The sequence below is a fragment of the Entelurus aequoreus genome, linkage group LG10, assembly GCF_033978785.1.
Source record: "Entelurus aequoreus isolate RoL-2023_Sb linkage group LG10, RoL_Eaeq_v1.1, whole genome shotgun sequence".
Taxonomy (NCBI): domain Eukaryota; kingdom Metazoa; phylum Chordata; class Actinopteri; order Syngnathiformes; family Syngnathidae; genus Entelurus; species Entelurus aequoreus.
The window spans coordinates 75,333,177-75,349,532 of NC_084740.1; the positions used below are offsets into that span (position 1 = coordinate 75,333,177).

The window sequence follows — 16,356 nt, forward strand, 5'->3', positions numbered from 1 at the left end:
AGGCCAGCTGCACTTGGTTTGGCAAGAAGAAGAAGCAGTACAAGGACAAGTATTTGGCAAAGCACAACGCAGGTACGCACCAGCACATCTAGACATGTTGCCAATTTTATGTTGTACAAGGCGTAATGATAGGTGTGGACTGCAAGTTGACAAGTGTGTAATAAATGACGCTAGCAAGTACAGGAACAGGTTAGGAAGCAACACCAACACTTTGATGTTTTATCGGGAATATAGAACGTTACACACGTCGCTCAGAAATCTGTCAAAAATGTTTTAGTACGACTACGGCTACCATAGTCAGGCGTAGTGTGCTTCAACATATGGGTGTGTTTAAGGACTCCAAAACGGCACCTATTAGCAGATACCAAAGACTATAAAAATGGGACCCATTACCTCCCTGCTTCGCACTCAGCATCAAGGGTTGGAATTGGGGGTTAAATCACCAAAATGATTCCCGGGCGCGGCGCCGCTGCTGCCCACTGCTCCCCAAGGGGATGGGTCAAATGCAGAGGACAAATTTCACCACACCTAGTGTGTGTGTGTGTGTGACAATCATTGGTACTTTAACTTTAACTTTAACATTATCTGGCGTTTTGTTTCGCAATATTATGCAAAACCAACTTTTCTTACCTATTGGTACATGCTGATGTGTATTTGGGATCTGCATAAGTCCTGAATATTAGCGCGCGTCCGCCATTGTAGTCCGCGCCATAGTCAATAATTTCCTTTTTCTCTACCCTCTTGTTATGAGACATTCATCCTCCGCTGTTGTCATTTTTTTATATAAATTACTGTAAAGTTCTTACTTATATCTGTCAGTAAGCTCGCTATGGAGGTGATAAAAATTACCGTTAGGACAAAGATTGCGAGAAGGTCAGCCACGTGTGTAATAAATGATGCTAGCAAGTACAGCACAGGTTAGCAAGCAACACCAACACTTTGATGTTTTATCAGGAATATAGAACGTTACACACGGCGCTCAGAAATCTGTCAAAAATGTTTTAGTACGACTTTGGTAAGCAATGAAGCCGCACCGCTTGGTGGATTGTCGGAGCATTACGGCTACCATAGTCAGGCGTACTGTGCTTCAACATACGGGTGTGTTTAAGGACTCCAAAACTGCACCTATTAGCAGACATTATCTGGCGTTTTGTTTCGCAATATTATGCAAAACCAACTTTTCTTACCTATTGGTACATGCTGATGTGTATTTGGGGTCTGCATAAGTCCTGAATATTAGCGCGCGTCCGCCATTGTAGTCCGCGCCATAGTCAATAATTTCCTTTTTCTCTCCCCTCTTGTTATGAGACATTCATCCTCCGCTGTTGTCATTTTTTTATATAAAGTAGTGTAAAGTTCTTACTTATATCTGTCAGTAGACTCGCTATGGAGGTGGTAAAAACTACCGTTAGGACAAAGATTGCAAGAAGGTGAGCCACGTGTGTAATAAATGATGCTAGCAAGTACAGCACAGGTTAGCAAGCAACACCAACACTTTGATGTTTCATTGGGAATATAGAACGTTACACACGGCGCTTAGAAATCTGTCAAAAATGTTTTAGTACGACTTTGGTAAGCAATGAAGCCGCACCGCTTGGTGGATTGTCGGAGCATTACGGCTACCATAGTCAGGCGTAGTGTGCTTCAACAAATGGGTGTGTTTAAGGACTCCAAAACGGCACCTATTAGCAGACATATTATCTGGCGTTTTGTTTCGCAATATTATGCAAAACCAACTTTTCTTACCTATTGGTACATGCTGATGTGTATTTGGGATCTGCATAAGTCCTGAATATTAGCGCGCGTCCGCCATTGTAGTCCGCGCCATAGTCAATAATTTCCCTTTTCTCTCCCCTCTTGTTATGGGACATTCATCCTCCGCTGTTGTCATTTTTTTATATAAAGTAGTGTAAAGTTCTTACTTATATCTGTCAGTAGACTCGCTGTGGAGGTGGTAAAAACTACCGTTAGGACAAAGATTGCGAGAAGGTGAGCCACGTGTGTAATAAATGATGCTAGCAAGTACAGCACAGGTTAGCAAGCAACACCAACACTTTGATGTTTTATCAGGAATATAGAACGTTACACATGGCGCTCAGAAATCTGTCAAAATGTTTTAGTACGACTTTGGTAAGCTATGAAGCCGCACCGCTTGGTGGATTGTCAGAGCGTTACGGCTACCATAGTCAGGCGTACTGTGCTTCAACATACGGGTGTGTTTTAGGACTCCAAAATGGCACCTATTAGCAGACGTACTATCTGGCGTTTGTTTCGCAATATTATGCAAAATCAACTTTTCTTACCTATTGGTACATGTTGATGTGTATTTGGGATCTGCATAAGTCCTGAATATTAGCGCGCGTCCGCCATTGTAGTCCGCGCCATAGTCAATCATTTCATTTTTCTCTACCCTCTTGTTATGGGACATTCATCCTCCGCTGTTGTCATTTTTTTATATAAAGTAGTGTAAAGTTCTTACTTATATATGTCAGTAGACTCGCTATGGAGGTGGTACAAACTACCGTTAGGACAAAGATTGCGAGAAGGTGAGCCATGTGTGTAATAAATGATGCTAGCAAGTACAGCACAGGTTAGCAAGCAACACCAACACTTTGATGTTTCATCGGGAATATAGAACGTTACACATGGCGCTCAGAAATCTGTCAAAAATGTTTTAGTACGACTTTGGTAAGCTATGAAGCCGCACCGCTTGGTGGATTGTCGGAGCATTACGGCTACCATAGTCAGGCGTACTGTGCTTCAACATACGGGTGTGTTTTAGGACTCCAAAACGGCACTTATTAGCAGACATTATCTGGCGTTTTGTTTCACAATATTATGCAAAACCAACTTTTCTTACCTATTGGTACATGCTGATGTGTATTTGGGGTCTGCATAAGTCCTGAATATTAGCGCGCGTCCGCCATTGTAGTCCGCGCCATAGTCAATAATTTCATTTTTCTCTACCCTCTTGTTATGGGACATTCATCCTCCGCTGTTGTCATTTTTTTATATAAAGTAGTGTAAAGTTCTTACTTATATCTGTCAGTAGACTCGCTATGGAGGTGGTAAAAACTACCGTTAGGACAAAGATTGCGAGAAGGTGAGCCACGTGTGTAATAAATGATGCTAGCAAGTACAGCACAGGTTAGCAAGCAACACCAACACTTTGATGTTTCATCGGGAATATAGAACGTTACACATGGCGCTCAGAAATCTGTCAAAAATGTTTTAGTACGACTTTGGTAAGCAATGAAGCCGCACCGCTTGGTGGATTGTCGGAGCATTACGGCTACCATAGTCAGGCGTACTGTGCTTCAACTTACGGGTGTTATTATGGTGTGTTTAAGGACTCCAAAATGGCACCTATTAGCAGACATTATCTGGCGTTTTGTTTCGCAATATTATGCAAAACCAACTTTTCTTACCTATTGGTACATGCTGATGTGTATTTGGGATCTGCATAAATCCTGAATATTAGCGCATGATTTTTGTACATACTGTATGTGCTGTGTGTGTGTGTGTGTGTGTGTGTGTGTGTGTGTGTGTGTGTGTGTGTGTGTGTGTGTGTGTGTGTGTGTGTGTGTGTGTGTGTGTGTGTGTGTGTAATCTGCTGTTGTAACCCTTCTGTTCATCTCTTTTGCTTGCTCCTACTGAACGACCTTGTGTATGTAAGTAACCACGGTGACGCCACTCTTTACATTCTTCTCTGGCTTTTATTTTGAAAAGCCACTGCAGGTTACATCTTTCTAAACCCCTATGTATGTGTTTGTGTGTCGCTAGACTTTTGTGAGATATTATACCTTTTGAAACTACCGTAAATAGAGGCAAACATGGCAGACATGATACAGTACAGTGTGATACAGTATAATACATTAAGTGATACAGTACAGTATGATAGAATATGATACGATACAGTGATAGAGTACAGTATGATGCAGTGTCAGGCTAGGGTTAGACAACTATTTAAAATGTCACATGAAGGAGCGCTCGTGTTGCAGGATGATGCATTCCACAAAACTGGAAAGTCAGAAATATCAGCCCTCTAATTAAAAAGTGACGTAATAGACTTAACAATCTCGCTGACGTTGGTTGGCAGACAGTCAAAACTATTTTTACGAAATTAGTAATACAAGTTTATTTTTAATGGCTATCAGGTATTTTTATTTCTATATTTCTATTTACATTCCTTAACAGTATTTTTTAGTTTTAAAATTAAAATGTTATACTATACTAGTTTTTTGACTATTTGTGTGTGTGTGTGCATGTTATTTTGTATTTGAGGATTTTTATTTAGATTTTTAACCATGTTACTCATTTAAAAAAAAAAAAAGTCTGGAAAATTTGGAAAGTAATGTATTATAATGGTTTAATAGCTACTATTGTGTTTTTGGAATTTTTGTAAAATGTGGGAAAAAAAAGTATATGATTTTTTTTAATCATTCAAATGTCATAATTTTAATCATTTTTAAGAAAATTTTTTATTTTTATTTGATCTACTATTTTAATCCCTGCTGGTATTGTTTTTAAATATATTTTTTTACGCTTCGAGATCCACTGCAATATTTCCAATTTCCCAGTTTTCTCGAATGCAGCATGTCATGATTCAAAATATGAAACTTGTTTTTGTTTTTGCGGTGTTTATTTTCATCACATTGCATGAGCTTCATCCCAGTCAGGTCGTTGCTAAGGAAACCGCTTCAGTTTTACAAGCGACACTTCCTGTTTGCCTCACACTTCCTGTTTGCCGCCCCTCCAGTGTTTGACCAACTAGATCTGGTCACCTACGAAGAAGTGGTGAAGCTGCCCGCCTTCAAGAGGAAAACGCTCGTTTTGTTAGGTGAGAACTTCATGTTTGTGCTGCTCGACTAGTCTGAAACCCTAAAAGACTTCATTTAAAGCCTTTCAAACTAGGCTTAGGGTTTTAAAATGTCATTTCAAAGTAAACTTCGGGTTTTAAAATATGATTGGGGTTTCAAACTCTGGTATGAGACTATGGCTAGGGTCTCCAGCTGGGGTACCGGACTATAGATAGTAGGGTAGTAATGTGGCCAGAAATGGTACTGCAATCAGGGTCAAAATTCTGTAAACTAGGTATGGGACAATGAGTAGAGTTGGGTGTGGCCCTATGTTTAAAGGTTTAAACCAGGGGTTTAGACCATGGTTAGGGTTTCCAACTAGGGTATGGGAATATGGATAGGGTATGGGACTATGGTTAGGGTTTCAAACTGGGGTATTGGGCTATGCATAGAGTTTCAAACTAGGGACTGGGACTATAGACAGGGTTTCACATTAGGTATGGGACTATGGATAGGGTTTCAAACTAGGATATGAGACTATGGATAGAGTTTCAAACTAGGGAGTGGGACTATGTTTAGGGTTTTAAATCAGGGGTTTAGACCACGGTTAATGTAACTAGGGTATGGGACTATGGATCGGGTTTCAAACTAAGTTGTGGGACTATGTTTAGGGTTTTAAACCAGGGCTTTAGACCATGGGTTTCAAACTAGGGTATGGAACTATGGATAGGGTTTCAAACTAGGTATGGGACTATGTTTAGGGTTTTAAACCAGGGGTTATAGACCATGGTTACGGTTTCAAACAAGGGTATGGGACTATGGATAGGGTTTCTACCTAGGTATGGTACTATGTTTAGGGTTTTAAACAAAGGGTTTATAGACCATGGTTAGGTTTACAAACTAGGGTATGGGACTAAAGGGTTTCAAACTAGGACTGGAAATAATGATAGGGTATGGGACTATGGTTAGGGTTTCAAACTGGGGTATTGGGCTATGCATAGAGAGGGACTGGGACTTTGGACAAGGTTTCACACTAGGTATGGGACTATGAATAGGGTTTCAAACTAGGATATGAGACTATGGATAGACTTTCAAACTAGGGTGTGGGACTATGTTTAGGGTTTTAAACCAGGGGTTTATAGAGCATGGTTCGGGTTTCAAGCAAGGGTATGGGACTATGGATAGGGTTTTAAACCAGGGGTTTATGGTCCATGGTTAGGGTTTCAAACTAGGCTATGGGACTATACATAGGGTTTTAAACCAGGGGTTTATAGGCCATGGTTAGGGTTTCAAACTAGGCTATGGGACTATACATAGGGTTTCAAACCAGGGTGTGAGACTATGTTTAGGGGTTTAAACCAGGGTTTCGATCATGGTTAGTTAATTGGGTTAGGGTTTCAAACTAAGGTTTCAAGACTAGGGTTTTAGACAATGGTTAGAGTTTCAAATTTAGGTTTTAAACTATGGTTAGGGATTCAAACTCAGGTTTTAAACTATGGTTAGGGATTCAAACTCAGGTTTTAAACTATGGTTAGGGATTCAAACTCAGGTTTTAAACTATGGTGTGGAATTCAAACTCAGGTTTTAAACTATGGTTAGGGATTCAAACTCAGGTTTTAAACTATGGCTAGGGATTCAAACTCAGGTTTCAAACTATGGTTAGGGATTAAAACGAGGGTTTTAAACTATGGTTAGGGATTCAAACTCAGGTTTTAAACTATGGTTAGGGATTCAAACGAGGGTTTTAAACTATGGTTAGGGATTCAAACTCAGGTTTTAAACTATGGTTAGGGATTGAAACGAGGGTTTCAAATTAGAGTCAAGGTTTCAAAGGCCTCGTGGTCAGGGTGTGTGTTGAAGTGAGGTCATTCTAAGCGTGTGTTGTTCCAGGAGCTCATGGCGTGGGCAGAAGACACATCAAGAACACGCTCATCACCAAACATTCTGACAGATTCGCTTACCCCATCCCACGTAAGCTCGGCTCACCACCGCCAACTGGCAGGAAGCGGTGCCAGATGTGACCAGGGTCTTGTTTGTCCCTTTGTGTCCCGCAGACACGACCAGACCCCCGAAGAAGGACGAGGAGAACGGCAAGAATTACTACTTTGTGTCTCACGACCAGATGATGCAGGACATCAGCAACAACGAGTACCTGGAGTACGGCAGCCACGAGGACGCCATGTACGGCACGCGGCTGGAGACCATTCGCAAGATCCACCAGCAGGGCCTGGTCGCCATCCTGGACGTGGAACCTCAGGTGTGTGTGCGTGTGTGCGTGTGTGTGTGGGTGTTGCAGTAACATCTTGTGTCCACCAGGCGCTGAAGGTCCTTCGCACAGCGGAGTTCGCCCCCTACGTCGTCTTCATCGCCGCGCCAACCATCACGCCGGGCATCGATGAGGTACACACATTCGTTAGGACGGCGGGCATGTCGGCGTCCTCCAGCCAGCATGGCCGTGCGTCCACGTGCATGCCGCCATCTTTCATTTCCTGCTTTATCTCTGCACAATGCATGCCTTTCTTTGGCGCCCCCTTCAGACGCCAAGGTGGTGTCGCACGCTGCCTGTGAGTAACGCCCGCTAGTCGTTAAGCCCGTCCTTGTCCACCTGTGTGTCCTTTTTCCCCCTCCTCTGCTGAGTCTGTGGTGTCACACAAGTCTGAGCAATCAGCGCCAAGGCATGGTCAAACATTTACCACGGAATTGGCCATCAAGTCAAGAAGTTGCACGGAAAATAATTTATCTTCTATGAAAATGACGACATTTTTACAGGGATTTAAAAAAAATGTAATAGTTGTAAAAGGTGGAAAATTTAGGAACGTTTTACCAAAATAAAATGTGAATATTGCTAGAAAAATAATCAGTAAAAATTAGAGATGTCCGATAATGGCTTTTTACCGATATTCCGATATTGTCCAACTCTTAATTACCGATTCCGATATCAACCGATATATACAGTGGTGGAATTAACACATTATTATTAGGGATGTCCGAAAATGGCTTTTTGCCGATATTCCGATACTGTCCAACTCTTTAATTACCGATACTGATATCAACCGATATATGCAGTCGTGGAATTAACACATTATTATGCCTAATTTGGACAACCAGGTATGGTGAAGATAAGGTGCTTTTTTTAAAAAATTAATAAAATAAAATAAGATAAATAAATTAAAAACATTTTCTTGAATAAAAAAGAAAGTACAACAATATAAAAACAGTTACATAGAAACTAGTAATGAATGAAAATGAGTAAAATTAAGTGTTAAAGGTTAGTACTATTAGTGGACCAGCAGCACGCACAATCATGTGTGCTTACGGACTGTATCCCTTGCAGACTGTATTGATATATATTGATATATAATGTAGGAAGCAGAATATTAATAACAGAAAGAAACAACCCTTTTGTGTGAATGAGTGTAAATGGGGGAGGGAGGTTTTTTGGGTTGGTGCACTAATTGTAAGTGTATCTTGTGTTTTTTATGTTGATTTAATAAAAATAAAAAAAAATTTAAAAAAATAAATAAATAAAAAACGATACCGATAATAAAAAAAACGATACCGATAATTTCCGATATTACATTTTAACGCATATATCGGCCGATAATATCTCTAATTGTTATGCCTAATTTTGTTGTGATGCCCCGCTGGATGCATTAAACAATGTAACAAGGTTTTCCAAAATAAATCAACTCAAGTTATGGAAAAAAATGCCAACATGGCACTGCCATATTTATTATTGAAGTCACAAAGTGCATTATTTTTTTTAACATGCCTCAAAACAATAACAGTGCAATACTTTTTCATAACACTGCCTAGTTTCTCTTGTTATATTCTTATTTTACTGTTATACTTTTATTCTCATTGTTGCTTTTTATTTTTATTCTTATTGTAATACTTAGAGATCTCCGATAATATCGGCCTGCCGATATTATCGGCCGATATAGGCGTTAAAATGTAATATCGGAAATTATCGGTATCGTTTTTTTTGTTATCGGTATCGTTTTTTGTTTTTTTTAAATCAACATAAAAAACACAAGATACACTTACAATTAGTGCACCAACCCAAAAAACCTCCCTCCCCCATTTACACTCATTCACACAAAAGGGTTGTTTCTTTCTGTTATTAATATTCTGCTTCCTACATTATATATCAATATATATCAATACAGTCTGCAAGGGATACAGTCCGTAAGCACACATGATTGTGCTTGCTGCTGGTCCATTAATAGTACTAACCTTTAACACTTAATTTTACTCATTTTCATTCATTACTAGTTTCTATGTAACTGTTTTTATATTGTTGTACTTTCTTTTTTATTCAAGAAAATGTTTTTAATTTATTTATCTTATTTTACTATTTTTTTTTAAAAGTACCTTATCTTCACCATACCTGGTTGTCCAAATTAGGCATAATAATGTGTTAATTCCACGACTGCATATATCGGTTGATATCGGTATCTGTAATTAAAGAGTTGGACAATATCGGATATCGGCAAAAAGCCATTATCGGACATCCCTAGTAATACTTTTCTATTCTGTTTCCATTAATACCCCCATTATTTACTTTTTAAATTCGATCTCAATTTTGTACACTGCTGCTGGAATTTGCCTAGAAGGCAGGGAGGGAGTACGGTAACTCAACCCTCTTGAATAGTTTCTACATTAGTTGGTAAGGTTGGTTGAGTTAGCACAGGATTAATAAGTGGAAATGACAAACGAGGTAGTTGATACACAGAAGAGTTTTTATTGATGCTTATTTTGGGTTTCTTGTTCAATTCTAGATGGGCTGTGACTTGAAGTTGAATTGCTTTGTTTTACTCAGTGGCCTAGTGGTTAGTGTCCGCTCTGAGGTGGGTAGGTCGTGAGTCATACCAAAGACTATAAAAACGGGAGCCATTACCTCCCTGCTTGGCACTCAGCATCAAGGGTTGGAATTGGGGGTTAAATCACCAAAAATGATTCCCGGGCGCGGCCACCGCTGCTGCTCACTGCTCCCCTCACCTCCCAGGGGGTGATCAAGGGTGATGGGTCAAAATACAGAGAATAATTTCGCCACACCTAGTGTGTGTGTGACTATCATTGGTACTTAACTTACTATAGAAGTGTTTTGTCGAGAGGATTATTTGTGATATGTACATTTTCCAAATGCGCTTGTTCTATTTTGGGCCGAAGTAAAACAAAGAAAACAATCTGAAGTGGTTGTGGTTGTATTTTTAAGTTATCATGCCATGATTTTACCTGTCCGGCCCACGCGGGAATAGATTTTCCTCCACGCGGCGCCTGAGCTAAAATGAGTTTGACACCTCTGGGGTGAGTTTTTCCTTGCCCGAGGATGTCGTTGTGGCTTGTGCAGCCCTTTGAGACACTTGTGATTTAGGTCTATATAAATAAACATTGATTGATTGATTGATCTAGAGTTTTGCACAAAAAAAGGGAAAGTGGTTACATCACAAAAGGTAAATTAAATCCACAAATTACAGAAAAAGCATCATAGTATTATGTAAAAAATAATGTGATAAATACAAGTTGTAAATTGCATGAGATAAATATAAAATATTACAAAAAACTAGGGTAGTAATGTGGCCAGAAATGGTACTGCAATCCCGGTCAAAATTCTGTAAACTAGGTATGGGACAATGAATAGAGTTGGGTGTGGCCCTATGTTTAAGGTTTTAAACCAGGGGTTTAGACCATGGTTAGGGTTTCAAACTAGGGTACGGGAATATGGATAGGGTATGGGACTATGGTTAGGGTTTCAAACTGGGGTATTGGGCTATTCATAGAGTTTCAAACTAGGGACTGGGACTATGGACAGGGTTTCACATTAGGTATGGGACTATGAATAAGGTTACAAACTAGGATATGAGACTATGGATAGAGTTTCAAACTAGGGTGTGGGACTATGTTTAGGGTTTTAAATCAGGGGTTTAGACCATGGTTAAGGTAACTAGGGTTTGGGACTATGGATAGGGTTTCAAACTAAGGTGTGGGACTATGTTTAGGGTTTTAAACCAGGGCTTTAAACCATGAGTTTCAAACTAGGGTATGGAACTATTGGATAGGGTTTCAAACTAGGTATGGGACTATGTTTAGGGTTTTAAACCAGGGGTTTATAGACCATGGTTAGGGTTTCGAACAAGGGTATGGGACTATGGATAGGGTTTCTAGCTAGGTATGGTACTATGTTTAGGGTTTTAAACCAGGAGTTTATAGACCATGGTTAGGTTTACAAACTAGGGTATTGGACTAAAGGGTTTCAAACTAGGTCTGGGAATATGGATAGGGTATGGGACTAAAGGGTTTCAAACTAGGGACTGGGACTATGGACAGGGTTTCACATTAGGTATGGGACTATGAATAGGGTTTCAAACAAGAATATGAGACTATAGATAGTTTCAAACTAGGGTGTAAATTAAATCCTCATATTACAGAAAAAGCATCATAGTTTTATGTAAAAAATATTGTGATAAATAGAAGTTGTAAATTGCATGTGATAAATATAAAATGTTACAAATAACTTTTTTTTTTAGATTCGTTTCAAGAACGGCACAAAAAAGCAAATGTTGGACGCGCTCTTAAAAAGCCCTAAAAAAAATGTTAACGCTTTAAATCTTCTGCTATGCCTTTCAAACATTGTCAACATTTCCCCCTGCAGCTAGCGCCATCAAACCATTTCCTGTTGAAGTTGCTTGAAAAAAAAAAAAAAAGTGATTTTGTGACGATAAGAGCTGACTTGTGACCCGTGCAGGACGAGTCCCTCCAGCGGCTGCAGAAAGAGTCTGAGATCCTGCAGAAGACGTACGCTCACTACTTCGACCAAACCATCATCAACAACGAGATCGACGACACCATCCGACACCTGGAGGAGGCGGTGGAGTTGGTGTGCAGCAGCAGCCAATGGGTGCCCGTCTCCTGGGTCTACTGATCGAGCCCCGCCCACAACCCGACAGGCCAATGGCGAGCTTGCGCCTAACCGCGCCCCTCTTCTCGGACAACGTGTTGTTCCCCCAAAATGAATATTGTCTGTCTACTAGCTAGAGGACACACCTTTTTTCTAGATGTTTTAAAGAGACAGTCCTGTGTCCCCGCCCACTCTTCTTCATCATCATCGAGAGGACACCACAGTGGACCTGCAAAAAAAAAATCCAAATAAAAAAAGCACACAAACATGCTTTCATGTGTAGCTCACGTCACATGACCTCTTTTTGTATTTATTCTTTTCCTTGATCCTCGGACTCTCTAGCGCCTCCTGCCTCTTCAACCCGTCCATACAGGCGTTATTACGCCACACTTGTACAAAGAACAAGAGGACTTCATCCTGCATGTGGACCAGTTCTATGGCAAAGCTCGGGGGGGCTCCGAGACCCTCGTGTCCTTTTTCTTCTGTAAAAAGCTCAGAGAAAATGAAAAAAAATATTCCAGCTGTTTGGAAGAAGATGAAGGAAGTAGAAGCGCAGGGATGGATGTCCTGTCGCTATGCGGACATTTGTCGCACAAAAAAAAGTCACGTGACCTCATCTCACAAATGTGTGTGTGATAAGATGAAAGCAGCTTTTCAGTATAAACATTTTTTTAAAATATACTTCCTTTTGTGTGTTGGACTAACAAACTTTAGTGTGGCTTTTTCTTTTGTTGTTGCCCACAATGCAAAAGTATCAACACAATGATATAATAACCAGAATAGAACATTATATTACTACAAAATAAAAGATTAAAATTTTAAGAGGAATATACATTTTGCAATAGTTTGAATAATGAAACTGAAAATAGACAATACATTTGTAATATGAAAAAGTTACTTGCACAGGAATATAATTGGAATATAGTGAGTAAAATACAAAAAATGTATATAGGACTGCCTCAGAAAATTAGAATATTGTGATAAAAGTTCTTTATTTTCTGTAATGCAATTAAAAAAACAAAAATGTCATACATTCTGGATTCATTACACATCAACTGAAATATTGCAAGCCTTTTATTATTTTAATATTGCTGATTATGGCATACAGCTTAAGAAAACTCAAAAATCCTATCTCAAAAAATTTGAATATTTCCTCAGACCAAGTAAAAAAAAAAAAGATTTATAACAGCAAAACAAAATCAAACATTTGGAAAATGTCAATTAATGCACTCAGTACTTGGTTGGGAATCCTTTTGCACGGATTACTGCATCAATGCGGCGTGGCATGGAGGCAATCAGCCTGTGGCATTGCTGAGGTGTTATGGATGCTTCAATAGCGGCCTTTAGCTCATTTGCATTATTGGGTCTGGTGTCTTTCAGCTTCTTCTTCACAATACCCCACAAACGCTCTATGGGGTTCAGGTCAGGGGAGTTGGCAGGCCAATCGAGGACATTAATGCCATGGTCAGTACACCAGTTACTGGTGGTTTTGGCACTGCTGTATCATGCTGGAAAATGAAATCATCATCTCCATAGAGCTTTTCAACAGATGGAAGCATGTAGTGCTCTAAAATCTCTGGGTACACAGCTGCAATGACTCTGGACTTGATGAAACACAGTGGACCAACACCAGCAGCTGACATGGCTCCCCAAACCATTGCCGACTGTGGGAACTTCACACTGGATTTCAAGCAACTTGGATTTTGCTCCTCTCCAGCCTTCCTCCAGACTCTTAGCGCCTTGACTTCCAAATGAAATACAAAACTTGCTTTCGTCTGAAAACAGGACTCTGGACCACTGTGCAACTGTACAGTGCTTCTTTTCCATAGCCCAAGTCAGACGCTTCTAGAGATTTTAGAGCACTACATGCTTCCATCTGTTGAAAAGCTCTATGGAGATGATTTCATTTTCCAGCATGATCTGGCACCTGCCCACAGTGCCAAAACCACCAGTAACTGGTGTACTGACCATGGCATTACTGTCCTCGATTGGCCTGCCAACTCCCCTGACCTGAACCCCATAGAGAATTTGTGGGGTATTGTGAATAAGAAGCTGAAAGACACCAGACCCAATAATGCAAATGAGCTAAAGGCCGCTATTGAAGCATCCATAACACCTCAGCAATGCCACAGGCTGATTGCCTCCATGCCACGCCGCATTGGTGCAGTAATCCGTGCAAAAGGATTCCCAACCAAGTACTGAGTGCATTAATTGACATTTTCAAATGTTTGATTTTGTTTTGCTGTTATAAATCTTTTTTTTTTTTACTTGGTCTGAGGAAATATTCAATTTTTTTGGGATAGGATTTTTGAGTTTTCTTAAGCTGTATGCCATAATCAGCAATATTAAAATAATAAAAGGCTTGCAATATTTCAGTTGATGTGTAATGAATCCAGAATGTATGAATTTTTTTTTTTAAATTGCATTACAGAAAATAAAGAACTTTATCACAATATTCTAATTTTCTGAGACAGTCCTGTACAACAAAAGAAACATTTGGGCTTTCAGTCATATTAGCAAAACAAAAAAAAGAAAGGTTTAAAATACTTAAAATTGTCTTAAGACTGAACCAATATGAGGTCATTGTACTAGAATACAGTACATTTTCTTCCTAAAATCTTCATTACGTTAACAAAAACTTGAAACTGGATTATTCCTACAATAAAGCAATATTACAAGAAATATGTGTGGAGTTTGAGAATGAGATCAGATTAGCAAAATTAATTTTTTACTTGTTTTTTGTCAAATTAAGACTTAACAAATTGAGAAAGTACAGACACCTTTTTATAACTGGACGACGTCTGAATATGGAGGGAAAAAACAGAACTTGATGAGAATCAAATCTTGAATTGTAAACGAAAATTGAGAATTTGTAGTAGGAATGTAACGATATGCAAACTTCATATTACGGTATGGGTGAGGGCCGACATCCGGGCAACTGAGCTACATACGGGTTCTTCGAGCCATAGCAACGAGACTGGCGTTGAAAACAAACCGTTGCCATTACTCTTTAACCTGTCGACCTACGCTGGTTAAACCCGTCATTCTGCCTCCAAAATGCCGAAAAACTGTGTTGTTTTTGGTTGTGCTAACCATAACTGGAAACAGGGAAAACAAAGGTTGTATTTTGTTCTGCCAAAGCGTGATAAAAGCCCACAGAGACGAGACAAATGCCTCGCAGCTTTACACCGGGAAAACGAGGACGGTTCTCACTGGAGTCCCCCAAAGTCCCGGGTCGTGTGTTCGGATCACTTAGTTTCTGGTAAATATAAGGAACAAAAATCCACCTTCTTAACCACAACTTGGCTATACCGTCCGTGCTAATGTTGTACTTGTTGAATTTTTACCTTATAACGTTCGACAGCTGAAGGTGTTGTTGTACAAAAATAACATGCGGTATATACTATATAGTCTATAGCCTAGCTAGCTATTTTCGAAAACCGGACAATGAGAGGATACCAAAGGCAGCGTTAAGATGGACACCACCAGGAAAACGTAAGCCAGGGCGGCCAAAGAACACCTGGCGAAGAACAGTTGTATTTAAACAACACATGTAGCCCTCAAATCTCTCAATATTTTATACACTAACACTTGATAACTTCCGCGACTCTCTTAGTAGCGCGCAGGCTAAGCTAACTAGCAAGCTAAGCTAAGCCTGAGAAGCTTTAAAGTTCACTGAGACGAGTCTGACGCAAATAATACATTTTCGTTTTTTCACACGATATGCGAATAAGTAAAAATGCGTAAATGACGGATTTAACGCCGACTTCCAAGCCACAACGCTCGTTAAATGCTTTTTCTGTCAATGCTGTGTTCGCTGTGAGCTGGTTTGTTTTCAACGAATTCCCGGTTGCTAGGGGATTGGTAGGCGGAAGTGACGTAGGTCCGCCCTCCCCCATTGATGAATGTTTAAAAAAAAAAATTAATTATACACGAACTGAAAATTTCTCCAGTAAATGAGCCGAATTAAGGTTCATTTACTCCAACATTTAAAACAATTTTAAACACGGAACCTGTCGTTTATCATTAAATCTAAATTGCACATTTTTTCCCAGAATAAAGTATTACAATAAAAACATTTTTTACGAGAATTATGTTATATTAACTGAACAAAATGGTGATTTTACAAGAATAAAGTCCTAAAAGCAGCCAAATAAACATAAAAATGTGTTGTACTTGAAAAATGTTAGTAAATGAAGATATTCGACAGAAATAAAGTAGAAATATCCAAAACATGTCTTACTTTTTCGATAATACAGTTAGAATATTACAAGGGTAAAATGCGGAAAAAAGTTTTGATCGAACAAAAGTGAAATATGACGATATGAAAACTACAAAAAATAGTGTTTTACTGACGCATGCTGCTTTACCTTCACGCCGGATGTTGCCAGACAGGAAGTGTCACATCATCACGGACCTCGTGTGAAACAAGTACATTTCAAAAGTGTTCCTATGAGACATTTTAACAATAAACTCAAACATTGTGGTATTTTTCAGGTTCATCTAAACCAGGGGTCGGCAACCCAACTTGTTGAAAGAGACATATTTAACCAAAAATACAAAAAACAAAGTTTATAGCTTAATATAAAAGTGTTATGTAGGTAAATTTTCAGAGGGCGAGGTAACTCCTGGAAATGACGGGCTTAAAACTGAATG

General features: G+C 39.5%; 1 protein-coding gene across 16 annotated transcripts in view; it reads left to right on the forward strand.

Annotated features, from left to right (window-relative positions):
- The window catches only part of caska (calcium/calmodulin-dependent serine protein kinase a), a 277,401-nt gene extending 264,945 nt beyond the window's left edge, over positions 1-12,456 (forward strand). For 6 of the 16 annotated variants that reach the window (XM_062061676.1, XM_062061680.1, XM_062061682.1 and 3 more), the window contains 7 exons: positions 1-72; positions 4,760-4,840; positions 6,690-6,770; positions 6,854-7,056; positions 7,116-7,199; positions 7,337-7,363; positions 11,548-12,455. The exon at positions 1-72 is cut by the window's left edge and continues 44 nt beyond it. In XM_062061676.1, coding sequence (XP_061917660.1) covers positions 1-72; positions 4,760-4,840; positions 6,690-6,770; positions 6,854-7,056; positions 7,116-7,199; positions 7,337-7,363; positions 11,548-11,724 — 725 coding nt within the window. In that variant the 3' untranslated portion in view covers positions 11,725-12,455. Of the gene's footprint in view, positions 73-4,759; positions 4,841-6,689; positions 6,771-6,853; positions 7,057-7,115; positions 7,200-7,336; positions 7,364-11,547 lie in introns of all 16 variants that reach the window. The other 10 variants (XM_062061678.1, XM_062061689.1, XM_062061683.1 and 7 more) reach the window with 5 other exon arrangements.
- The last annotated feature ends 3,900 nt before the right edge of the window (positions 12,457-16,356 follow it).